This window comes from Penicilliopsis zonata, assembly GCF_001890105.1.
Source record: "Penicilliopsis zonata CBS 506.65 unplaced genomic scaffold ASPZOscaffold_20, whole genome shotgun sequence".
NCBI lineage: Eukaryota > Fungi > Ascomycota > Eurotiomycetes > Eurotiales > Aspergillaceae > Penicilliopsis > Penicilliopsis zonata.
This window is the reverse complement of record NW_019208928.1, coordinates 394195-421272: the sequence shown is the minus strand read 5'-3', so window position 1 is coordinate 421272 and position 27078 is coordinate 394195. Positions and strand designations below refer to the sequence as shown.

Genomic DNA, 27078 nt, shown 5'->3' with positions numbered 1-27078 from the left:
TAGTAATTATTAATTTTAATAAGCTATATTATTAATAGTTTCTAGGGATAATATCTTAAGATATATTTAAATACTTAATAATAATAATAATATCTATACTTTATTAATTATAAATTAGGCTTCTTTAATAGAGCTAATAGATTTAATAATAAATTTAGTTATATAAATAAATAAATTAATCTATATTATATAGCTTATATTAAGAGGATTATTAAGAGATAGATCTTTAAAAACTATTATTATTAAATTATTAGGCTAATTAAGGCTATTATACTTTATAAAGCTAATATTGCTTAATCTTTTAACTTTATTAAATAATAAAATCTAGATTTTATAGATATACTTATTATCTTTATTATATCTAATAAGATAATTATATTTAACTTATAAGCTTATTTTCTTTATTTATATATAATTCTTTTTTAAAATATACTTATATACTAGATATCTTTAATATTAAATATAAGCTATTAAAATAATAAAGTTTATTATATTAAGTTTCTCTTTATATATCTATAATAAGGATTTATTATAACCTTTATAAACTAGGTATTTAATAATATATATTATAGATTTTATAATATATAGCTATAGTTCTTTAAATAATTTTATATTAATAATTATTACTTATACTATTTAATTAAGATAATTAGTTTATTATTTTAGTATATTATTTAGCTCTAAGGATTTAAGAGATATAACTTTAAATATTATATAATCCTTTACTTATTTAATAAATTCTTTAAATTTTAAGTTATTATTTAAATATACTCTTATAAAATATAAGTCTTTAATATTTTTAAATATCTTAAAGACTTTAATTACCTTAATATTTATCTTATTCTTTATCTTAATAAAATAAATATTAAGGATTTAATACTTATTATTTATTACTATTAAATAGTACTTAAGGTCACCTAGGCTTATTAGCTTTATAGATTATAAGTTTATATAAATAAGCTTATTAATATATTATAAATATAAAAGTATATTATATAATATCTTTTATTTTACTTTTACTTTAAAGTATATATTATAATTAAACTTTATATTCTTTAATATATTATTAAGTATATAGATTATAAAATAAAGCTTTTAAATATTATAATAGCTTAAATAATAATATTTAATAAATATATTAATAGCTTTAAAATTATATTTTATTATTATTATTTATATAACTAGCTATAGTAATATCCCCTATATATAAAAATAGCTAATAATAGAGTTATTAGTATTATATTATATCTACTTATTTCTTATATCTACTTATAATCTAATTATCTTCTTATTATCTAATAATTTAAAAATATTATATAATATATTAATATTAAATTTATATTTAATTATAATATTATATAGTTTATTATTAATATTTAAGATTTATATATTATACTTACTTTAGCCCTTAAAGGTCACTATTAAGCTATTTATTATCTTATATATAAGACTTATATTATTAATATATTTATAATAATTAAAGATAATATTTTATTTAGAGTATATTATATAAAATAACCTTAAGTTAACTATTTATTAATATATAATAAGTATATCTATAGTATTATAATTAATTAAAGAGATTTATTTACTTAATAATATTTTAACTATATAAATAAGGCTATTAATAATAAATTTATTATTATTATTATTATTTTTAAGACTCTTTTTATTAATATTATTAATAAGTTTCTAGACTATTTTAATATACTTAATATTATTATTTTTCTTTAATACTAATAGCTTATAATATTATATTATTATCTTTAGGGACTATCTTATAGGCTATATATTAATAATTAAATAATAATAGCTTATAATATTATAATTTTTATTATTATAAAATATATATTTACTATTTATATTTTATATCTAGTTACTAAGCTATTTAATAATTTAATTATATAGTTTTATATTTTTTAGTAGCTTATTTTTATAAATTATATTATTATTATTATTACTTAATTTTAAATATTTAATAGCTCTTATAATAAGTATTTAATTATTCTTTAATTTATTAACCTTATTTTTAACTTTATTATAATATTATAAAAAATCCTTTTTAGTTATATTATCTATATTTAAATATTTATTAATAATATCTTTAATTTTATTAACTTAAATAAGGAGTTTATCCTTTACTTTATCTATAAGGATAATAATTATAGTATAAGGTCTTATATAAGTTTTAATATAAAGATTAATAATATTATAACTTTTAATAAGATTCTAAATAAATTCTTTAATTATTAAATAATTTAAATAATGTATCTTAATTAGTTTCTTAAAGTTATAAGAGGTGTAATAAATACTTATTTTTTTAATACTTATTAAGATAGTATAATAGAAATTATTTATATATATTTATAGTAATATAAATATTTTAATCTTATTTTAAATATTCTTATTAATTAATAATATTTACTAAAGTTTTATATATTATAATATATAATCTTATTTATTAAATTTATAAAAATTCTTTACTAGTTTAAGTATATCTTTATAAATAATATTCTTTAGGTTATTAACTTTAAAAACTTATTAGATATAATCCTCTTAATATTTAATATTCTCTTTATTTTATAACTTCTTAATAGTATCTAGAATAAGCTAACTATCTATAATTTTAATTATTTAATTAATATCTTTAATTATTAATATAGCTACTACTTATTAGATAAACCTTTAATTAGTTTTATCTCTATTATATAAGCCTATTAATATCTAATCTATTAATTAGGTAGGTATAGACTTTTTAAATTTAATTATTATTAGTCTTTTAAATATATTTAGCCCTAGAGAAACTACTTATATTACATTACTTATATTACTTATATTATCTATTATTTTATAGATATTAATATTATTTAAATAAGATCTTTAATAAATAAGAATTTATTAAATATAGTATACTCTATCTTTTTAAATAATATACTACTATATTAGCCTAGTAGGCCTAAAAAAGGGAAGAGATAACTAATAGTTACTATTACTACTATAACTTAGATATAAAGTAGATGATTATATAGTATAGCCGCGCTAAATAAGGCAATGCTAAGCCTAATTGGACATGCACCTCTAACATATAACTATACTAATTAGTATAGTAAATAATATTATAAATAGTATCTAGGCAATAGGATAATGCGCAGGATTAATAGTTAGTATAATATTAATATAAGATATAACTATTAATAGAGCTATTTAAAGAGAGACTAGGACATCTATTAGCTATAGATATAAGAAACTAAAGGATTAATAAGAGAATAATAAGGAATATTAGATCTAAGTAATTAATAAAGAGAAGGATCTAGGATAGTAGCCTTAATATTAATAAAGTAGAGTAAAATAGGCTAATTAATAATAGCCTTAATATTAAGTATCTAGTAGTAGAGCTCATTAACGGCAGGCGACTAAAGATAGGAGTCTATTAATATATTTAGATATAGGCTCACTAGCGCTAGGCAACTGGCAAAGGTGGCCTATAGGCATACTTAATTATAAGCTTACTAATATTAAATAACTAATAATAGGGGCTTATTAATATAATTAAATATAGGCTTACTGGCACTAGGCAACTGGCAAAGGTGACCTATAGGCATGCTTAATTATAAGCTTACTAGCATTAGGCAACTGGCGACAGATTAGGATCTAGGTAACTAGCTATAAGGATATTTAGATAATTAGCTATAAGAGGAAGGGTTATTAAGGGGGCTAACTAATAAGGCATACTTAATATAGCTAATTAGTATTAGTTAATTTATATATATATATTTCTATAGTCTTAGTTACTGCCGCCTGGCTGTTGGCGACTCTAAAAGGGCCCTGAATAGGGCCATATTAGAGGATAATATAATACTCACTCACTCACTCACTCACTCACTCACTCTCTTTAAAATTAATAAAGATAGATTCTTTAAGAAGTTTAATAAATATTATTTAAAATAATTAATTAATTAGAGGTTAGAAATAATAATATAAACTATATTAAAAATAAATGAAAAGAAATTATATTTATTAATTTAAATTATTAAATATACTACTTTATAAAAGCTAAATATTTATATTTCTTCTTACTTTCTTATTAATTTAATAATTAGGAAATAAAGAGAGAATAATAATATTTATTTTATATATAATTTAATAAATTATAAAATAAAGACTTATTTTTAATAAAAGACTATTTAATTAAAGCTTATAAAGTTAAAAAAGATAAAGGCTAAAAAGAGATTTATAAAGTTAATAAAAGACTTAATTTTAAAAAAGTCTTCTCCTTAAATAAAGTAAAGGTTAATATTAGAGAATTAGACTTATTAAAATTAATAAAAGAATAAGTCTTTACTATAATTAATTAATTAATATATAATAAATATAATATATTAATTACTATATCAATAAATATTAAAATAAAAGAAAATATTTTTATTAATATATAAAAAATAAAGAATATAATTTAGTTCTTTAATATCTTATTATACCTCTTAATAGAATGAATAAATATTAGAGAATTTAATAATTAATCTAGAACCTTAATTATTTATACTATTATTTTATATTTATAACTTATAAGTAAATAAATATTAATTTAAAATATTAAAATATTATTATTAATAAAACCTAAATAATAAAATAAGGTATTTAATTAAGTTATTAAAATAATTAGCTTATATAGCTAAAATAAAGCTTATATTAAATAAGGAGCCTTAAAAGAAATAGTCTATAATATTACTTAAAAAAATATTATAATAAAAGAATAAATTAACAATAAAAAAGAAATTTTAAGAGAATATAGCAGCTATAATTATAATAAAAGACTATTAATAAAAATAAGAATAAAATAATATTAATAAAGAAATTGAATATATTATTAACTATTCCAAATAAAGTATTAGAGGTGTGTGCCTAATTAGGCCTAGCATCACCTTATTTAATATAGCTATACTATATAATTACTTACTTTATATTTAAGTTATAATAATAATAGTAAATATTAATTATCTCTTCTCTTTTTAGGCCTATTTTGCTAACATAGTAGTATACTATTCTATAAGATAAAGTATACTATATTTAATAAATTCTTATTTATTTAAGATCTTATTTAAATAGTACTAATATCTATAAAATAATAGATAATATAAATAATATAGGTAGTTTCTTTAAGGCTAAATATATTGAAATAATTAATAATATTTAATTAATAGTAGACTATTTAAACTATTTTATATTAATCTTTATAAAATAAGTTTTTTTTTATTATCTAAGGAAAATTATTTATTTATAAGAGGATTTTAGATAAAGAAAGATTTTATTATTATATTTTTAATATATAAGAATAATATATTTTTAAGAATAAAGATAGTAATAATACTTATTTAATAAATAGAAATATTTAAAAAAGACTTAGTTAATAATACTTTAGTAGCTTATAATCTAAAGATATTAATAATAATTATAGAAAATAAAAGAAAATTAATAAAAGTAAATGATTTTAGTATAATAAGGCTATTAAAGTTAATATAATTATTTATAATATATAAAATTATTATAAGAATTCATAAATAAAATAAAATAATCAATTTTAACTTAAATAAGATTTTCATATATTATATAAAAAGAAATTTATTATTTTTTTTAATACTCTTAATATATTTACTACCTTTTTATAAGGTCTTTTTTATTAAATTATAGACTAATATTTTTAATACTTTTTTATTTATTTATATTTTATCTATTATTACTATTATCTCTTTTATTACTATTATTACTATTATTATTATTATTTTTATTCTTATTCTTATTCTTATTTTCTTATTTTTATTTTTTTTAATTTCTTTTATCCTCTTTATCCTCTCCCCCTTCTTAATTATTAAATTTTTAGGCTATAATAATAGTATATAAAGTAAACTTTAAGATATATAGGCTTAACTATTATTATCTAAAATAGCTTATTTAAATCCTTATTTTAAAGTTAATTAAAGAATAATAAATATTATATTGTTATTATTATTATTTAATAATAAAGTTAAGTAGTAAAGATCTTTATTAATATTATTAAGTTTTACTTTAATTTTAATCTTTTTTATAATTAAAATTAATTATTCAAAATAATCCAGTATTTATATCTACTTATCTTATAATATTAATTTTTAATTATTTAAAATTAACTTAAGATAAATTAATATATTTTATTTAGAATATTATTATATTCTTCTAAATTCTTTTTTTTAATAATAGGGCTTAAAAATCTCTTATATAATATTTTAATTATCCTAATTTTAATAACTTTAGAAAAATAAAGTATTAATATTATATTAACTTTTAATATAAATATATAATAAGTTATAATATTAAATTATAAAAATTAAGACTTAATAATAATTAAGACTTAATAATAATTAAATTATTTATATAGTTTATCTTTATACTTAATATATTAAAAAAAGTTTAGGCTTTAAGGGTATCTTTTAATAAGTTTTATTAATAATTTAGCTTAAGATAAAATTAAGATATTATATTTATATTAATATTTATATATTGTTATATTAGCTTATATAGTTATTAAATATTAGATTTAGCTAATTAAAATAATAAATTATAATTTAAGTTTAATATATATATTTTAATCTTATATTATAAAGCTTAAAGAAATATATATTATTATTAAGAAAGATACTTAAATCTATTATAATCTAAAATAATTAATAATAAAAAATTTAATTTAAGATAAAATAATAATTATCTCTTTAAGTATTTTAATATTCTTTTATTATTTTTTTTAATTTTATTTTAGATATCTTTAATTAATATACTAATTATATTTATTACTAAAAAGTTAATTAAGTAGTCTTTAATACTATTTTATTTAAGACTTAAATTTTTAAAAAGAATGTCTTAAATTATTATTATTTATTAAAAGTCTTTACTCTCTTTAGTTATCTTTTTTAAAAACTTCTAAATTAAAAAAATATTATATTAAAATATAATAAAGAAGTTTAATAATAAGTAGAGAGATCTAGCTTTATATTTAATTTTAATTATCTTAATTAAGATATTTCTACTTAATATTTAGAATACTTGAATATATTCTTTATTATTAAGATTTATAAGAAATCTAGGGTATTAAGTAGTAAAAATTTATAATTATATTAAATTTCTATAAAATTAAAATATATTAAAAATAATTTAATGTTAATTTCTTATATTATTCATCTTTAGTATTAATTTAAGCTTAAGTTAAATACTCTTTAAGATTTAAAGATATTTATAAAGCTTTATATTATTAAAATTATTATAAATTATAAACTTATTTATAATCTTATAAGTTTTTTTAATAAAATTAATAAAATTCTTAATTAATAGTAATTAATTTTGATTTAAGTTAAAAAAGTATATAAATACTTTACTTTAAAAATAACTTATATAATCCAAATTATTAAGAATAGTCTTTAAAATAAGGATCTAATATAAATATATTAAATTAAGTTAAATAAAATTTAAAAATATTATAAATAATTTTTTATATTATATAAGATATAATATATAGCTAAAATAATTAAGACTAGACTTAAAAATTTTTATATTATAGCTTTTAATAAATTTTAAGGCTTTTTTATGTCTTTTTTTCTACTAGTATTTTATTATTATAAATATTTAAGAAATAAATAAAAATATTATTAAAAGAGTTAATCTTAATAATATCTATTTTATTTATATAAAAAATATATAGGATTTCTTATTTATCTTTTTATTATTATAAATATCTACAGCTTATATATAAATTTATTATTATTTATTAATAGAGTAAGTTTAACTTAAATTAAAATCTTATTAAATTATTTATAATAATTATCTTAATTAAGTTATTAATATATTATAATTTTGATTATTAAGTATAAGAATTATAATTATTTATTAATATTAATTCTTTTTAAGCTTTAGCTTTAAGAAGGTACTAAAAGTATATTTAATAATAATAAATAAAATATATATAAGAGAGGTAAAGACTATATATATTATAATATTATCTTATAACAATATTTATTAAGTCTTTATTAACTATTAAACCTATTCTTTTAAGATTATTAATATAATTAGTAGTAATTTAATTTAAGATAAATTTAAGAAGCTTATTTTATTTAATTTAAAATATTATAATCTTTATATAAACTTTTATTTTAATATATCTTATACTTATTATAAAATATATCTTTAATTACTTAATATAAATACTCTAAACATCTTAATTTAAGGTATTACTTTAGGTTAGGTCTAGATTATAAATATTTATAACTATATTATTAAAATATCTCTTTAATAATTAAGATAAAGAAAGAGTTATTTATAACAGTTTTAATAATCTTATTATTCTACTTCTTTTTACGAGTTATTATATAAAAATCTAATCTAAATTAAATTCTAAAGTATATAAAGAAATAAAATAGATTAAATATAAATATAAGAGGCTAAATAAAAAGATAAATTTAATTAAATTAAAAAAAAGTAGATTTAAAGATAAAGAGTAAAAAAGGGTTCTAACTTTTAAGAATTTATTAAAGATATATATTTATATTATTTTAATTAAATATAATAGCTCTCTTTATATTTACTTTAATAAGAAATATTTATATAAACAATATAATTAATATATACTTAAATTAAGGTATATTTAATACTTATTTAATACTATTAAGGATTATTATTATTTTAATAAAAATTAATAAAAATAAATCTAAAAATAAGTTAGTAGCTTCAATTAATTTATGTATTTTATATTATAAATAAATATTTATTATTTTTAATAAAATATTATATAGATAACAAAAATATATATTAATACTATTTAACTTTGGTTAGATTCTAGTAGACTGGCTATACCCGACCCGACCCGCGCCCGGGTCGGGTATGGGTTTAGGGTTTAGAACCCATGGGTATACCCATTGGGTATGGGTATACCTGTCAGGTTTAGGGTTTCTCATGTGACTAGTTTTAAACCAATTAAATCTTTAGATATTCACTTTTTTATTAATAATAAATATATAGATTTCTAAGCTTAACCCTATTAGGAAGGTGATTAGCCTATTTAGGTAATTTAAGGTATATAAAATCACATGCTGGGTACCTATGGGTTACCCAATTAAAACCCACTATTCCTATGGGTAGATATGGGTTTACCCTAGGCATACCCGGAAACCTGGCAGGTAAGGAATCTAGTGCCCTAAACCTAACCCGCGGGTTGGGTTTAGCCAGTCTAGTGGCTAGTGTTAAAACACTATACTAATCTATCTAGATAATAATTATAGGCTTAGTATTATATGCCAGGTACCTATAGGTTACCTAATTAAAACTTACTATACCTATAGGTAGGTATAGGTTTACCCTAGGTATACCTAGAAACCTAGTGGGTTAGGAATTCAGTGCCCAACCTGACCTGCAGGTTGGGTTTAGCCAGTCTACTCTTAATAGAAAGAATAATAAAGAAAAATATACCAAAGAAGACCAATAAAAGAAACTTAAAGAATTATTTATATTTATAGTACTATTTAAAGTTAATTAACCTAGATATAATTAAAAGCTATAAAGACTTAAATATCAATAAAAAAGGTAAAAAAAGTAAAAAGATATAAACCTATAAAAATAATTGAGGAAAAAGATTAATAAAGGATAGTAGAGGTAAGAAAAAGTACTAATTTTATAGATATTCTGAAATAGGGTTAGCCTATTATAAACATTATATCTTGGCACCAAGAAACTGACATTTCTGTATAACAGAGAGTAAAGAGTAATAGGGGAGATTACTAGGGGGCTAACTAGTAAGGCACACATGACGCCTTGATATAGCTAAATAGTATTAATCAATTTATATATATTTCTATATTTATATATATATTCTTCTTATAGACCTGGCCACTGCCATCTGGCCATCAGCGACTCTAAAAGAGCCCTGAACAGGGCTATATTAGAGGTTAATATAATACTCACTCTTTCACTCACTCAGACTACCGCCCAGGCTGCCATGTGGTGTAAGGTTTAGCTTATGCCCCACAAAATAAAAACCTTTAAAAAAAATTTCCCAGGCCTAGTCCTAAACCTACTAAAACTATAAAGATTTTCCCTTTCCCTGTTGATTTTTTCCTTGCAAAGGAAGAAACGCAACAAATACCCAATGGCGAAACGAGATACACCCCATAAATCTCACAGCGATCACGAGTCAACGAAAAAGTCCAAGAAAAGAAAACTTTCCAAGGAAACAATTGCGAAAACTGCAACAGAAATTCAGCATGATAACAACCAAGTCCTTAATAACAATACCCCCTCTGATAACCCCAGCGATGTCTCCCAAGCAGAAATAGACCAGTTTATGACTACACATTCCATCGCAATCGTCGATTCGGAGTCTAAGCCCGTCAATATCTGTCCCTACATATCATTTGACCACTTGCCTGATGACGCCGAAGAGGTTTATGCTCCATTAAAATCATTCAAATCTCCCACACCTATTCAATCTGCAACCTGGCCACTCTTGTTTGATGGTAGCGATGTTATTGGGATCGCAGAAACTGGTAGTGGCAAGACATTGGCATTTGGCCTGCCGTGTGTTCGAATGATCATGCAAGCCAGTCAATCTAGATCAAAATCATCTAGACCGGCAGCTGTTATCATCTCACCAACAAGAGAGTTAGCCATGCAGATATACGAACAAATGTTGCAGTTTGCCCAACCAGCATCTATTCAAGTTGCATGCATTTTCGGCGGTACCCCGAAAGAAGAGCAGCGCAAGGCTCTAAAACACGCCGCAATCGTGGTTGCAACCCCTGGTCGATTGAAAGATTTACAAAATGATGGCTCAGTAGACCTTGGCAAAGTGAAATATCTTGTTCTTGATGAAGCAGACCGTATGCTTGACAAAGGATTTGAGCAGGATATCAAAGACATCATTGCCTCAATGCCTGAATCTAAGCGCCAGACTGTTATGTTTACAGCAACATGGCCCCCATCTGTTAGAGATCTGGCAAATACGTTCATGTCATCACCGGCTACTGTTACTGTTGGCGGGCACCCGTCCTCTAACCCACGCGCCAACACGAGAATAAAGCAAACCGTCGAGGTGATCAGCCCCAGGGAAAAGGAGACCCGTCTTATACAATTGCTCAACCAATATCAAAGGAAGAACAACGTGAGCGATAAGATCCTGGTCTTTTGCCTCTACAAGAAAGAAGCTGTGCGGGTGGAAAGGCTTATTAGAGCTAAGGGGTTTAAGGCTGCCGGTATTCACGGTGACCTTAGTCAACAAGAACGGTTCAAAAGCCTGGATGCGTTCAAGTCTGGAAATGCCACAATACTAGTTGCAACAGATGTAGCCGCCAGAGGTCTTGATATTCCTTCTGTTAAGTTGGTTATCAATGTGACTTTCCCCTTGACAGTGGAGGATTACGTTCACCGGATCGGGCGGTAAGTTCCACGCCTTACTCTCCTTTGTGTAGTCGACTAACTTGAACCTATCAAGCACTGGGAGAGCTGGGTCGGACGGTTATGCAATCACTTTGTTCACTGAAATGGATAAGGCTCAGTCTGGCGCGTAAGTACACTGGGAAACTATCTCTATATTATGATGCTTGCGACTCTTTCCCCGAAAGATGTTTGCATCAATTGACAGGGCCGAGCTAACACTTCCTATCAAGTTTGATAAACGTGCTTAAAGCAGCAAAGCAAGAAGTTCCCAGTGATCTCTTGAAATTTGGTACAACTGTCAAGAAGAAGCAGCATGAAGCATATGGTGCCTTCTTCAAAAATACTGACGCAGCTGACAAGCCAGCCACAAAAATTGTTTTTGATGATTGAATCTCCTATTGGGTTTTGTCTCTCATCAACTTTATGGTTTGGCGTGTTCTGTTGTACTGCTCCATCAAATATTGCTTCTCAAAGCATAGACTATAAATACATTAGACCCCTTTTTTTTAAAAAAAGAAATTCAATTGGCATACTCACATAACAAGTACATAGATGACACCCAGAGCCAATGCCTCGACGTAACCATGAAGGTTCTCTGTGAAGTACTTGCGCCTCGCTACCATGACTGAGGTTGCTATGGTAGCTGCTGTGTATGTGTATGTGCTCTGGCTTACTTGAGCAAAGGCCAAATCATTCTTCTTTCGATGGAAGTAGGATCTTATGAAAGATGAGCTCCAGATAATCCGGACGGCCATGTTCACGATATTAGCCAGTATTAGTCCTGGAGATCCCAAACCTAGTAGTTTCAAGAAGACAAACGCTGCCAAGGCAAAGCATGCAGAAAATACCGCCATGCGACTAGCATGCCTTCGAAGCTCCGAAGGGCTAGACGCTGCAGAGACAAATGCTTCTGTTATACCATTCACTGCCAGGAAGGGTATATAACAGGAGTACAGTGAAAATAGGCCACTTGTATTTGATAGAGCCCATTGTCGTCCAACCAGGGTGTTCAGCACGATGGTCACAAAGATTGGGCCGAGAGGGAAAACAATTATTGATACAAGTCCATACGCTTGCAGAATACCCGCTAGGTGATCTTTAGCAGCTTGGATGCAGGCTGGGTCATCCGTATCATTCTCGCCACGCGTGAGAAGACTAGCAAAGAGATTTCTGCTGCTCTCCTCAATCGGTTGGAAAACTATGCGAGCAATAAGACTGCCATAGTTAGCAGCAAGTGCATAAATACCCTCATCCTCTAAGCTAGCCATAGCGGCAAGTATTATAGAGTCTCCTTGAGTGAGTAGGTGCTTCGCTGTTGCCTGCATGAAGACGCTCGCAGCCAGCAATAGTAATCGACGTGAGAACAGACCGGCTATAAACTTCCTCGGATCGCTACTAAACTGTGAACTTAGGCCTTCCACCACAATCTAGATATAATTGACTTACTCTGATTTTATTTTCGATGGGAGAAATGAAAATCGCCGCTCAGTTGCTATTCCTAGCATTGTGATCGAATACCCGCAAATGATAGCAAGGGAATAGCCCAAGTAGCCCGCTGCAAAAGGAATCACCCCGACATCGTAGCCGGCCCAGGAAGACCACATGACGATACCACATATTGAAAAACTTTTGGTGAACGCGGCAACCGTTTCAACCAGAGCCCGAGTCTTATAGAGACCATGCTGTTGAATTACCGCAAAAAACGGCTCGGCGGAGAGTTCAATAAGTGAGCCGATTCCGGTAATAAATAAGCTGGACTTGGTCGAGTGTTCATGTAGGATTTCGGCAAGGACAAAATGCGTGTAAAATTTGGTTGCTAGTAGGGATAGGGGAACCCCCAGCACGATACTTAAATAGGAGATATTTATAACGGACTGTGTTGCCGAAGAAAATGCCTTCTTCTCGTCGATTCCTGGTGCCTTGTCTTCACCTTTCTGTCCTTGTATATCGACTCCGGAAGCTTCCAATGGCTGTCTTTGGATTGCGTTCCTGATGCTTTCTCTGGAGAAATAAACTATAGAGGTCGAATATAACTCCAGTCGATTGGAAATGCCTAAAAGTGTAGGCGACAACTTTCGTAAAACAAGCTGATTTGCGGTAAACGTGAACGCTCGGGAGGCCACTTGGACCAATATGAGCAGGGTGGTGCCTGATGCCGTAGAGGCTATCAGTTTCTTGGTAGCACTCCCAGGGTCCGACGTTGAGACCATGGCTTAGACTTGATTTGCACTAGCTCTCAGATGGAGTGCTGTAATAAGTAGCATCTGTAGTATTAATAGTATTTTCAGTATCACGTCTGTATAACTGAAATAACTTATTAACTCATCAGTTAGCTAGTTGTTAACTAGTTGGTAGTTAACTAGCAGCTATCTATGGAGTGGGTAAGTACTCCATAACCGGAGTACGGAGTAACTAGTAGGTATTAATAACTACCTAGTTAGTTAGTTACTTTATAGTTACCTTACTAGTTAACTAACTATAAAGTAACTAACTATGAACAGTAGTTAACCATGTAACTTTAATAACAATGATAATAACAATAACAATAGCAGCCAACTAATTATTATTTTAAATACTATTAAAAGTAAATTACTACTAAAAAGTCAGTAGCCATAGTGAGGTTTTGCCTACTTATAGTTTGTAGCCCTGTTAATTACATACTCATACCCGTTTCTTTTCTCGCTTTAATGGAGAAAAACCGCCAGCTACCTGATTCTGAAGTATTTGGTTACCCACGACGAGGGAGAAATCACTTGCAAGGCGTTTCCCGTTTGAAAATTTGTGGCTCGGCTTTCCTGTCTCACCAAGGTCATCATCACTCTCTCCACCTAGCACCGGCATTCGCTCAGGCCGAGCTCCTAATTTGCGTCTCTTGGATTTCTTTTGCCTATTGGTAGGCGTCAAGTCCTCCGAACGATGGGGCACGAATGAATCTCCATCAAATGGCGAATTTGCCGTCTTGGTACAGTTCCCTTTGCCTACTGCTGCAACTGTCCTCATTCGAGCGGATACCGAAGACTTCTTCTCGCCTTTCTGTAGCATGTAGCCTTCACCGGGAGAAAGATAAAATTTAGGTCTGGGACCTAAGGATTCATTCTTAGCCTGCCCGCCACCCACTCTAGAAGATGGCTGCTCTGCCTCGTCAATAGTGATAGTGTTGATTTCATCGGCATCGCTCTCTGATGACTGTGAATAATCCGGGGTGCAACCTGTACGGTTTAGGAAAGGTGTTATAGAGAAGACAGATTTGTCGCCGGGCAAAGCTGTTGTGATTTTCGTGACCTCGCGAGGACAAATAGCCCCCGGAGTTGCTATACTCATACCATGGTTGACTTGAACTCCTGGGCGTTTGAGAGGCACAGTCTTTGTGTAGCCCTCATTGATGTAGGCTCCCTCAGCTTGAGGGCTCTTATTCTTGCCATGCAGGTTTTGGGTAGACTTATGAGCCTCCTTCTCCGCAATACGCAGTTTCATGTTCAAAGTCTCGATCTGACCCTCTAGGGCTGCTCGCTGGGCACTCCATTCAACAGCCTGATTTTGAAAGTTTTGCTCGTCTATCTTCCTGGATCGCACTTCTTCTGCCAATTTTTTTCGGGTTTCTTCAAGCTGTAAAGACATATTTGTTATGTTGGTCGAATGAGGATGTTCTTGCATCCGTATACGTTCATTTGTGCGCTTTTGGTCTTGCAGCTCTAATTCCAATGAATTCAGCAGCCGTTCAAGATTCTGTTTCTCCATAAGGATTGTTTGGTGGGACGAATTTTGACTCTTAAGACGCTGAATCTCGGACTGAGCATTTAATAGTTCCTTCGAGAGACGCATCTTTTCACCAAGTGTCTTGTTCGCTTCTGCTGCATGCGCATTCAGCAGAGCAATTTCATTCTATTTAGAAATTCAGCTGGAAAATTCTCACTTAGATAAAATGGGGATAACGAGACTTACATGGAGGCTTTCCTTTTCAGCTGCTAATGTCTTGAGAGTGTTTTTTGACTCCTGCAGATTTGCATAGGTTTCGCGGAGTTCTAGCTGAAGTTCAGATTCTTCTGCTGCAATTGTGTTCAACTCTTCTTGTGATCTGTCCAGCATTTCCCGTAATTCATCAATTTCAACATGAAGCAGCATATGTTCCATGTGCTGTTTCCTGACCTCTTCCTCATGTTGAGAATATACGGCCTGACTAAGAACTACATGATATCGTTTCTGCAGCCTTGAAAGGTTTAGATCTCTCTCATGCTAGTAGAATATAAGTTTGATTCCAGTAAGCCCCAGGGAATATCACATACGTTTTCCATAATTATATTGAGCATTAAGAATGTCAAGCCACAGAAGGAGTAGGCTTGCTATTTGCAGTTCCAAGCCGAGTCAGAATCACTGTGCAGGATAGATAGTGATGCTAGTCATGGTAAGTTCATCACACCTCAAAACTAAATGAAGTATTTGTAGATGCCTTACTTTTGACTAGTTAGTCAGTTCAATTGCTCATCAATAAGTAACTCCCTGTGTACTTACGACTTGGCTAATTACTTCACAAGAGGTAACTAGGTAGGTAGTCAGTTACTAAATAAATAACCAGTCACCTCTATCAAGGTAGTTAAATTAGTACATGTACAGAGTCTCTAGGTTAGGTAGGGGGGTAGTTAAGGTACACAGTAACTTGGGTCGCGCCCACCTTAGCTACTAAGCTGTCAACAATAATAATATTCTGGCTTATATAACCATAATTGCCTGTACTAACTACTCCACCGGTACAATACCTGTCGGTCACGATGATAGTTACGGTAATTAATTGGGTATTTAGTACCTAGGTATGTAACTCAGGTAGGTACTAACTCTGTATGACCACCTGGCACCTGCAGGTACAAAGAATGGAAAGTTGATTCGTCATCGGATCGGAAAAGCTGGTACCGAGATATCTGATAAGAGTAGTGGACAACTAAACATTGAGGAGAGATTACCTTATTAATGATACTACTTGTTTGAGTTGATCAAGGCTGGACTCTACGTTTTCATGGTTTTAACAAGCACAAGGCTGCAATAGCAATTACATGGGTCAGACTTGTCCATTCAACATGAGAATTCTTCAATTCTTTCTCGCATTGGCATGCTTTTTCTCTGCCGCCTTTTCAACCAATCCTCCTACAGACAAGTTTGAAAAGTATCAGCTTCTTTCCCATTCTACATCAGTTAAACTAGATGATTCTTCATACGAAGATTTGGTCTCGAAGCCCCGGGATTATTATTCTGCAATCATCTTGACAGCTACCGAGGCTCGTTATGGTTGTGTTATCTGTCGCGAATTTCAGTCCGAATGGGAAATTATCTCCAAAAGCTGGAACGAAGGATCCAAACCTGATGACATTCGATTGCTGTTTGGCAGCCTCGATTTCAGCATGGGAAAGAATACGTTTCAGAAAGTATTAGAACCTCCTGAACTTGGCCTTGCTATTGCTAATATAAACAGCTTATGCTTCAAACGGCACCAGTGGTCCTTGTCTTCCCTCCTACCAATGGTCCACACGCGAAGATTGATAGCGCGCCTTTGAGATTCGACTTTACCGGGTAATATATTGATGTTGATTTATAGACGTCTGGGTCAGTTATTGACAGAATCTATAGTCCTGTCTCTGCTGAACAACTTTATACCTGGATTACCCGTCATCTTCCAGCTGGACCCAAACCACCTCTTGTTCGACCAACAAACTATATGCGCATAGTTTCGGCTGTCACGCTCGCTATGGGATTTATTACACTTGTAACCGTTTTGTCGCCTTACATACTCCCCGTTATTCGTAACCGAAACCTGTGGGCCGCCCTCAGCCTTATCGCCATCCTTTTATTCACGAGCGGCCACATGTTCAACCACATTCGCAAGGTGCCTTATGTCGCTGGTGATGGGAAAGGAGGTATAAGCTACTTCGCCGGTGGATTCTCAAACCAATTTGGAATGGAGACTCAGATAATCGCTTCAATCTGTAAGTGAAAGGCTGTCAAGTTACGATATAGCGCGAACAATTAGGGCTACTAACGTGATTCCCTTAGATGGCGTGCTTTCATTTGCAACCATTGCTCTGGCAATGAAAGTCCCCCGAATTGCAGATAAGAGAACGCAGCAACTAGTTATTATCATTTGGGGTACTGTCATGCTAGGCATGTATAGTTTTCTACTCAGTGTCTTCAAGACGAAGAATGGAGGTTACCCCTTCTTTTTGCCGCCATTTTAGTTCACCTTATCTTGAACTTTGTTGGTTGGTAATAAGTTGGACTTCCACCAACCACTCTATTCCCCCAAATTCGATGCTAGGCCATGTCAGTTCGCACAGTGAATAATGATACCTAGGTATATCCATGGATAGGTGATTAAACTGCTATATGACTTTTTTTATTAAGTCCTATTTATTCTCCCCGCCTCTATCCTATTATCTGCATGTGACAGAAATTGGAAGCGAATATTTATAAGGTGATATAATTTAGTTATAGTCTTGGGGTAGTTATATAACAGATGTATGTATATATTAAGTAGCTATTGCAACAGATTGTGGTTGTATGCATATTATATTTCAGAATTGGCAAAGTAGAGAAATGCATGGGGCTTTCATCCAACCTTCTAGTATTCTGGATTATGAGACCTCTTTTCAATTATCGACAATCAGCTCCTTTTTAGTCTATTTATTAGCTAAAGAAGAGAGAATTGTGCCACTCATACTGGTTAATGCCATTTTTTTTCGTTAGAGTGTGTAAGAGTATATAAAGAAGATCACATTTCCCTTCATGGACAGATGTAAGACATCTGCCCCACAGGAAGAAATTGAAATATAAAAGCTGTTTCTTTACTATCTTACCTAGGTTATTTTCCTGTACATGGCTCTCTGTCCATATCTATAATAGATCAGTCATCTTTGGCACCTTGAAAGATGAATATCCCATGGATTGCATCAACTCATAATACTGTGAGGAAGTCTGACATATCAATAATTAAACCTACTACCACTTAAGCAGCCTGCACACCCTCAAGTCCGTGAAGATAGACTATGCCGTTTTTTGGCTGCATTTTTTAGCTTCAACATCTTAGTGGGGAAACCATGTCACCTTACCGGCGAAAACTGTCTTAAGTGGACACCAGCAGCTTTCAGGATTGCAGCACTCTAGATTTTATATTAGTCCGGTATTCCAACCACGCTTATGAGCAGCAAGTAACATACTTCCCGGTCCATGTTGTAGCTTTGAGAGTATACTACTTCAGATATCCCCACTTGAGCAATTTTGACCGTGCAAGTTAAGCAAGGGCAGCTATTATTGTTAGCCAGTAACTCACCCAAAATAGGAAGCGGAGTAAATTTTGCTCTCCTTGCTGCCTGCCACTTGCTAAGGAAACTCACGTGTTGCAATACAGGATTGTTCCATCTCTTATCCGTTCTCTCCCAGCCTCTAGCAAGGCATTCTCTTCGGCATGAATGCATAGGCAGGTTGACAAACCAACACCGCCTCCCTCGCCACTATTGCACCTCGGACCTTCAGTAGAATATTTAGTCAGCAAGTAACATAAAGCAGATTGACATGTAAAGTTTTAGCGTCCATACATCCACCTTCGTTGCAATTCTGTAGGTGTCTTGGGGTTCCGTTATAGCCAGTACTTATCACCCGGCATTCCCTGACAAGAACACATCCCACTCGACGTTTCATACAATTGCTTCGATGTGCGGCTAGAGATGCCAACTCCATGAAATACTGGTCCCAATTTGGTCTCATTCGCTTTTCATCGGTAAGATCAAGAGCCTCTAGAGCTGCGTGAAGTTCTTCCAGAGAAGACGATGAGTTAAACAGCCGTACATGAGCTCTGTCTGTTAAATAGACCCTTCCGACATCTTTGTCGTAAAGATGTCTATCGTTCCAAAGGACGAATTTCTCAAGTTCAGGGGGCTCGAGTTGCCTTCTCCGGCATCTAAAAAAACAATCAGCATTTGTTATCAAAGTAAGTTAAAGAAATTTGATTCCAATGTGAGATATTACCGATCAGTAAACCTTTTCCATCGGAGACTGACCGGTGCATCAACGCTTACGAGCAGGAAGAATGGGCGTAGTAAAAGCCGGTCCAAAGTAGTGATATCTCCGATGTCAGTGGTAACCCAAGGTTCTCGCCATCTCTTCGTCGCAAAATCAAGAAGGAATTCCAGGCTTTCAAATTCAAACCCTGACGACTGAGTTCTCGTTGATTTTACAGCCCTTGATCCAAATACTTGGGAAACATCATTTGATTGGTCAGATATGCAGGCTGGACTCTTCTCTCTCAGTTCAAGAAGTCGAAACCCTTGATGTTTAACGAGATAATCTGCTATCGCATGCTTTCCTGCGCAAATACCTGTTCCCCATCAAACATGAACATTAGGCGTTTCAAGAAGGAACTTACCTACCTCCACATAAACCAATCAGCATATTTTTCTCAATTGATGGGTAGTGTACAGGCTCAAAGGTAGTTATGAATCAGAAACCCATTTACTTTCTAAAAGGACCTGAATTAGGACAGAAACTTTGTTTCCCCAGCTTAAAGAGAGTACAAATCAAGCTCTGCTGCTGGCTAATCAAGTGTCAGTAGATGATGTGAAACTCGAAATCTTAGGGCAGCGAAAACATAGCTTAAATTGATAGCCCGGGTTAGGCGGGGCATTCAAATACAAAATACCTACGTACCTAGTACAGGTACCTATCCGTACCTAGCCCAGGATCTGTCTGACTACCTTAGGCACGTTGCGATCTGCCCAGGTACCTAAGGTATCTGATATCTACTACAGTACGTCCTGTAAATAATAGCAATATTCTGACTGGTGCTCCGTTCAGAGCAAGTATTTCGTAGCAAAATTCCTCTCAAATTGACAGGCCCTTCCTGTCAAGCCATTCAGGACCGCGTGCAGCAGACCCCGCCACCTGGACGACTAAGATGTGCATTTCTACTATGTCTAGTATAATACTAAATTTATGGCCTAATCATAAATAATATAGAAGTATACATAGATAATATATTAGTTCTCTAATCAAATAACGCATTATTATTTAATAATAATTATATAAGTAGTACATGGCCTTACATAACTTAAAAGTACCTAAATTATCCTAGTCAACTAACTAACTAGTTACTAGTTATCCATTGGAGATAGGTACACAAAGCCTGAAAGCGCTTGGTTTTTCTTTTATCTAAACTTCCAATAATACAGGTAGGTGTACAGGTATCTACAGCGGGGGTCCAAAAGTACTAGGTATTCAACCCCCTGTAAATTGCCGCTTATGACCGCCATTATTTGGCCAATGGGTCCCTAGTGCTCTGCAACTGTCTAACCCCTGCTGGTTAGTCCCAATTCTTTGGGCAGGCGGTATATGTGCAGGGCGTTGATTACTTTTGAACCTCCACTGTAGTACTGATAGATACCCAAGGCTTAGCCCCGCACTAAGCAGTGGGCCCTGATAAATTAGGCCTACATAATTGGTCAGATATTCACTAACATACACTCTGTACCTCGGTCCTCACGAAGTAGTTAGGTACCTAGTAGGTACTTACCCCTCCTAAGTAGTAAGGCTTTTTCCCTTATCCAATAGTCGAAAAATACGGTGGTATAGTATGGGTTGAAAAAAACGGGTATATGGGAAGTTTCGTGCAAAAAAGTAGTACTTCAATGATGGTTGTACTCAGTAACTAAGGTTATGATCTGAGTCACTGCCTTCTTCCAAACCATTTACACCTCGAAATCATAAGTCAATATAGTGAATAAATAATCCAGTACGTCCTCTCACTTTATATGCTCTATACTATCCGTTCTCAAACTGATCTGGTTCTATAATGCAGACCAGCTCCCCGCTGCCCCTCGCTACTATGCCTACGGTCCACCTGCTTGACTATGTTGCCGGGAATATTCGTTCTTTGGTGAATGCGATTAACAAGGTTGGATATGAGGTGGAATGGATTAGATCGCCCAGCGATATAGAAAAAGCAGAGGTGCGCCTACTATTCTGCTATGTCATTCGGATTCCATAAAAATCGTTCTAACATACTTCGGTTTCAGAAACTGATATTGCCTGGAGTTGGCCATTTTGGCCATTGTCTAACTCAATTGTCGGATGGTGGCTATCTAGAGCCCATTAGACAGCACATCAACTCTGGAAAACCGTTCATGGGGATTTGTGTCGGTCTCCAAGCTCTCTTCAATGGCTCTGAAGAAAACCCCGATGTCTCCGGTATCGGATTGATACCGATGAAGATGCAGAAATTTGACGACAAGTCGAAAAGTGTTCCACATATCGGGTGGAATTCCGCTTTGGGCACCAATGAAGCGAACGCGGATCGGCAAGCCTTCTACGGCTTAAGACCCAACAGCAAATATTATTATGTGCACTCATATGCAGCTATGTACGAACCTGGGTTCCTTGAGAAGGAAGGCTGGTCGGTAGCCACGGCAACTTATGGCGAGGAGAGATTCATTGGAGCTATTGGTCGAGAAAACATACTCGCAACGCAATTCCACCCGGAAAAAAGCGGACAAGCCGGGCTACGGACACTGCGTGCTTTTTTGAATGGCGATTATTTACAATCTTTTACCGAGGCCATGCATCTTGAGCCCCGGGGTGATGGATTGACTCGCCGGGTCATTGCGTGCCTCGATGTCCGCACAAACGATGACGGGGACCTTGTGGTTACTAAGGGCGATCAGTACGACGTTCGAGAGAAGAGTGGCTCTGATGCTGGCGGTCAGGTCAGAAACCTGGGAAAACCAGTGGATATGGCAAAAAGATATTATGAGCAAGGTGCCGATGAGGTTACATTCCTCAACATTACATCCTTCAGAAACTGTCCGCTGGCCGACACACCCATGCTTGAGATCCTCAGAAGAACATCAGAGACTGTTTTTGTGCCTCTAACAATTGGAGGTGGTATCAAGGATACAGTCGATACCGATGGGACGAAAGTCCCCGCTCTTGACGTGGCAACCATGTACTTCAAATCTGGTGCCGATAAAGTGAGCATTGGTTCGGATTCTGTTTTCGCTGCCGAAGAATATTACTCGCGCGGAGGCAAGTTATCAGGCGACACAGCCATAGAGACTATTTCTAATGCATATGGGAAACAAGCCGTGGTTGTGAGCGTTGACCCTAAACGCGTTTATGTTGACAGACCAGAGGACACACCTCACCACACAATCAAGACAGCCTACCCTAATCAAGCAGGTCAAACCTTTTGCTGGTATCAATGTACCGTCAAAGGTGGGAGAGAAACTCGTGACCTTGACGTTCGACAACTTGTCAAAGCGGTAGAAGCCATGGGTGCTGGCGAGATTCTCCTCAACTGCATCGACAAGGATGGAAGTAATAGTGGATTTGACCTGGAGCTTATCAATGATGTTAAAGCAGCCATCAAAATCCCTGTGATCGCCTCGAGCGGTGCAGGGGTTCCTGAACACTTCAGCGATGTTTTCAATTACACATCTACGGATGCAGCTTTGGGAGCTGGCATGGTAAGTAGCCTAAATAAGCCCCCTTTCGCCTGGATGTTTCTTAACTAGACAATAGTTCCACCGTGGTGAATACACCGTCAGCCAAGTCAAGGACTATTTGGCTAGCAAGGGGTTTCTTGTTCGTAAATTTGAAAGCAGCTGATAGATGTGTCTGGTATAGGACCTGTCTTTATGATTGAGAATACCAAGCCTGGGCTGTTAAAAGTAGGGAGCTTATGTGTATATTAATCATTGGTAGCTGCCGTTTCAAGCACGGAATATACTTATAAATTGAGATATAAACAGATATAACTAGTATTATTCGAGTAGTGTCTCTCATATTGTATAATGTATCTTCTCGGGTAAATTTGAATGCTAGTAGAGAATATTAAGATTTTCCCCTCCAGAGTCGCACAAGCGGTCCAGAGACACAAGTAGAGGCTATATTTATGTGACTATACCTCCTGGCGTTTCTCCTAGGCGGAAAGCCCTTGTTGCTGCCAGTGCTTCATCCGCCCATGGAAGTTTGCTTGTCAGAGGGTTGAAGCAGTAATGTAAAGAGTCTAGCCATGGTAATAAATCCCAACTTTTCATAACATGATTGCTTTCATCGCCTGGAGAAGAAGAGCGAAAACAAAACCACGAGCAACCAAGTCAACTTGAAGACAATCGAAGACCTTTTCTAACGCTTCTCGGCTAGCAGCAGCACCCATGATACTCGTTAGGGCTTGCGGGATGCCCTTTTGTATGAAGACCTTCCTTGCTGTTTCTCTCAGACGCTGTTTCTCAGCTTCATCGGGAGGTGAAGGCCAAAGTGCCTGCTCCTGATCAGTGGGAAGGACATTCTCACGCATCTTCGAGATGTATGACCCTATCGCCTCATCTGAAGTGTGTGCCTCAATCATGGATTCCTGCAGCAAAGCACGTATATTCTCGAGATGGGGGCTGCTTGGACGAAGAATATATGATTTAGCAGCATTTAGAAAGGTTCGTCGAATATTCCAAGCAGAAGATAGGGTGTAGAGCTCATTTATGACGGCAAAAATAAGCTCCACGGCCATTTGTGTTTCTTCACATGTGATGGGAGAATTGCTTGGGCCACAGCTGGTATCAACATCTCCCGGCAACGGATTGCGCATTGAACTTTTGACTGGCGATTTTAATAAACCAAGCGCATGACCCTCTTGATCCATGGAATTTTGGGTGTGTTCATTATTTTCTGCATGGATCTTTTCATCTCTAGCAGCATGACTCTCACTACTGGCATCAGTCAATTCTGGTGTGGCAAGTGCTGGAAACGAGCCAACCCCCTCCGCAGAGCTAGGTGAATTTTTGAAGAATGATTCCATCGATGTGCCTTGAGGTGGACTTTGCGTTCCTTCCATCGTTGGCGACATTACGTGGCTATTGCTGGTGTTAGGGCCAGCCAGCTTCGGCTCGCTGCGGGAAGCGTTGGTATCCTGGGTTGCATGGGAACCATCGCTCTTCGTATTGACCGAAATATTTCGCATCAATGATCCATTTTCTGCAGGTATATTGGAAAATCTCTTGCTGGTACCAGCCACTGTACCAAAGACATTGGTAACGCCATCCAGCACAGCTTTTCCACTTCCTGCCACACCTTTGGGGGCTTGTGTCAGAGCACCAAGGACACCTTTCCCCACGTTTTCTAGCGCAGTCTGGCTACGAAACGAAAAGCCCAGCTTTGCAGTCGGTTCTGGAGAAGGGTCGATACCAAAGCTTCCATCTTTCTCCAGAAATCTTTTCATTCTGGGACTTTCGGCAAGAATTTCGTGCCGAAGTGCATCTTGCAAATATTGCTCCAAACTTCGTGCAAGCATTTTCTTGGTCTGCCCCTTCCAAGCTGGCAGCATGGTATGCTTCTCTCTAAACCCCCGTACGTCGTTCAATCTAGCGATAGCCTCGATTGTCTCATGGAGAGACTCGAAATCTGCATATTTCCTGAAGATCATCCATCCTGGGAAGCGCGACGAGGAAGGCTCAATCTGCAGAAAGTAGTCCGATGTAGGTTTGGATCTGAGAGTATCCCTCTCCCCAGCGCTTGAGCCGTCGTCCACCGATACCCATGCTCCATGAAGACTCAGTTGAGGGGCTTCAGTCGTTTCTATAGAGCGCCTTTCTGCGGGACTAGGTCTGGGCTGCCTTTGCTCGGTAGTAAGCTCAACAAGGCCTGTGGCTAATTGGCCATTGTTTTGCTCTAGCTGATGCAGCTCGGCAGCTGAATATGTCTCTTGGTGCAGTAGATTGGTGGAATCATCTATATTATTAGAGATAGTGGGCTGAATCTGTCGTCCATCGTGAGTCGGCGTATCGATGGACAGGTGCTTGTCAATAAGAGAGGCTATGGCAGTTTCTTGATTTTGCAAAATGGACCCTTCTCTTGCTATTGTTGAAACTGCCTGTGTAGGGTTCCCATCATCTCCAGTGGTGTTCAAAGTTGAGTGACCCGTGGCAGTTCTAGACTCAGCAAGATCCGCATTTTGTGTCTTTGATCCTTCAATTCCAGCATCTATAGCACTCATTATTTCTGGTTCACCATCCCGAAGTAGATATAAGATCCAGCTGTTTATTGTCTCGGGGCGAGACAGATTCGAAACCATAGATTCCAGGACAATGCCTGAAAGCACCTCTCGAAGAAAGGTTCTCATCACATCGCACTCATATGCTTTTTTGTCAAGAAATGTAGACAGTATATCTTCAGCCAGCATGTTAAATTTCTTTTGCTGTTGTTTTCTTGACAAGACATTTGCCAAGCTGCAGTCAGGGGATACCTCCAGATACTGTTTTACAACCTGCTCTGGTGATAATTGCTGATTCCCCGAAGACTGATAAGCTGCGGAAAGCTCATTCAAGAAGACAATCATCATCGATGACGAGTTGGTAATGAACTGGGTAAATGTATCTGCGGTCCGCTTTTGTGAAAGATGTCCAGACACCGAGACGATGAAATCAGACAATGTCTTTTGACAAGATAGGGCAAATTTCGGCTCCGAGGGTAGAATCGGGTCATACCAATATCTAAGGGTAAGGCTTAGTTTTAGTGAAGAAACTATTACCGGAGGAAATATTCATACTTCACATAATTGGCGAGTATCGCATGGGTCAGTGACTGCAATGCAGCAGCTGTCTCCGGCCGGAAAGTAGGGTACTCGTGGTCCAGCTCGAGTGGTATTTCAGACCCTTTTGTCTCTCCATCCTGTATGCTGAGCCTTCTTGAATTAGATACCGGAATCTCGAGCAACCTCCCGGCAAGTTCCAAGGCAAGCTCCTTTCGCCGGTTCACGTTTCTTGAAAGGGGAGCATTGTTCTCAGTCTGGTGATAGGACCCTTCCCATGAAGCATGAAAAACCACGCCCAAGCACACACCAATCAGCAAGAGTCCAAGCTGGCCAAAAACAATGTATATAATAGCTAGCAGGACCACAAAGGCAGATATAAGACTTTCGTTGCTGGCCACAGCCAGAAACTCAAGGGCGGCGTCGATAAGCGTCTTTGGCTGGCTATAACTCCCTTGAGAGTCCTTTTGTGAGTCTACGCTTGGACCAGTAGGTCCAGCGTCGATATTTGATGTGCCTGTCCCTTGGGATTCGCTGTTTGAAGCAAGGTCTGTATTACAGTCTTCCATAATGCGGCCATGAAGTTTCACGGCAAGCAGGGTGAAGGGGTAGGATTATATGTTTATATGCTGATATTCGACAAAACTAAAAAGAAGGAAATCGAGAAAGGTTATTATGGATTGATTAAAAAAGACTCATGGGAATATAAATGTTAATACTGGGGTATCTAGAATTGTTTTGGACATGTTTACGTATGAGTTGACTGTTCCCGGTACACTTCGGATATCTGTCATTAGCGTTGGCGGTTAGCGGATCAAAACAGATGTTCTATTATCGAAGCTTAGCTTAGGTACAGCACAGAAAGAACATCATCTTCTTCCTTCTTTGACCCTACAATCTTTCCACAGTTGACTGCCCATGTCCAGGATACTGGAATAAAGACTGGAAATCCAGCTAGAATCAATTGATTTTTATTGCTTAGTTGAACATTAAGATGAGAATTGTTCTATAAACAACCCAGTTGACTACGGCCCTCACGTGTTTTAATCTGCTACCAAAACTCCCGTTTAGACTGATAT

General features: G+C 33.8%; 7 protein-coding genes across 7 annotated transcripts; 3 read left to right on the top strand and 4 right to left on the bottom strand.

Annotated features, from left to right (window-relative positions):
- The first annotated feature begins 10094 nt into the window (after positions 1-10094).
- Positions 10095-11994, top strand: ASPZODRAFT_169616 (hypothetical protein). The gene is made up of 3 exons (XM_022726897.1): positions 10095-11448; positions 11504-11575; positions 11679-11994. The coding sequence occupies exons 1-3, from the start codon at positions 10163-10165 to the stop codon at positions 11836-11838; spliced, it is 1518 nt and encodes a 505-aa protein (XP_022577836.1). The 5' UTR covers positions 10095-10162; the 3' UTR covers positions 11839-11994.
- ASPZODRAFT_136554 (hypothetical protein) lies at positions 11357-13829 on the bottom strand. The gene is made up of 3 exons (XM_022724085.1): positions 12895-13829; positions 11986-12843; positions 11357-11928 (listed from the first exon to the last, which is right to left on the bottom strand). The coding sequence occupies exons 1-3, from the start codon at positions 13656-13658 to the stop codon at positions 11844-11846; spliced, it is 1707 nt and encodes a 568-aa protein (XP_022577835.1). The 5' UTR covers positions 13659-13829; the 3' UTR covers positions 11357-11843.
- A 221-nt stretch (positions 13830-14050) lies between these two features.
- ASPZODRAFT_136553 (hypothetical protein) lies at positions 14051-15841 on the bottom strand. Its single transcript, XM_022724084.1, has 3 exons — positions 15732-15841; positions 15391-15681; positions 14051-15330 (listed from the first exon to the last, which is right to left on the bottom strand). The coding sequence occupies exons 1-3, from the start codon at positions 15738-15740 to the stop codon at positions 14110-14112; spliced, it is 1521 nt and encodes a 506-aa protein (XP_022577834.1). The 5' UTR covers positions 15741-15841; the 3' UTR covers positions 14051-14109.
- A 460-nt stretch (positions 15842-16301) lies between these two features.
- Positions 16302-17971, top strand: ASPZODRAFT_136552 (hypothetical protein). Its single transcript, XM_022724083.1, has 4 exons — positions 16302-16862; positions 16910-17007; positions 17065-17420; positions 17488-17971. The coding sequence occupies exons 1-4, from the start codon at positions 16518-16520 to the stop codon at positions 17667-17669; spliced, it is 981 nt and encodes a 326-aa protein (XP_022577833.1). The 5' UTR covers positions 16302-16517; the 3' UTR covers positions 17670-17971.
- Positions 17972-18074: 103 nt separating this feature from the next.
- On the bottom strand, positions 18075-20063 carry ASPZODRAFT_136551 (hypothetical protein). The gene is made up of 7 exons (XM_022724082.1): positions 19857-20063; positions 19456-19804; positions 19026-19387; positions 18825-18957; positions 18648-18735; positions 18531-18590; positions 18075-18488 (listed from the first exon to the last, which is right to left on the bottom strand). The coding sequence occupies exons 1-6, from the start codon at positions 19876-19878 to the stop codon at positions 18531-18533; spliced, it is 1014 nt and encodes a 337-aa protein (XP_022577832.1). The 5' UTR covers positions 19879-20063; the 3' UTR covers positions 18075-18488.
- Positions 20064-21307: 1244 nt separating this feature from the next.
- Positions 21308-23085, top strand: ASPZODRAFT_74892 (hypothetical protein; the record flags this gene model as incomplete). The annotated part of the gene is made up of 3 exons (XM_022730001.1): positions 21308-21430; positions 21498-22943; positions 22999-23085. The coding sequence occupies 3 exons, from the start codon at positions 21308-21310 to the stop codon at positions 23083-23085; spliced, it is 1656 nt and encodes a 551-aa protein (XP_022577831.1).
- A 427-nt stretch (positions 23086-23512) lies between these two features.
- On the bottom strand, positions 23513-26568 carry ASPZODRAFT_74805 (hypothetical protein; the record flags this gene model as incomplete). Its single annotated transcript, XM_022729993.1, has 2 exons — positions 23513-25961; positions 26018-26568. 2 exons carry the CDS (start codon positions 26566-26568, stop codon positions 23513-23515), a joined length of 3000 nt encoding a protein of 999 aa, XP_022577830.1.
- Between the last annotated feature and the right edge of the window lie 510 nt (positions 26569-27078).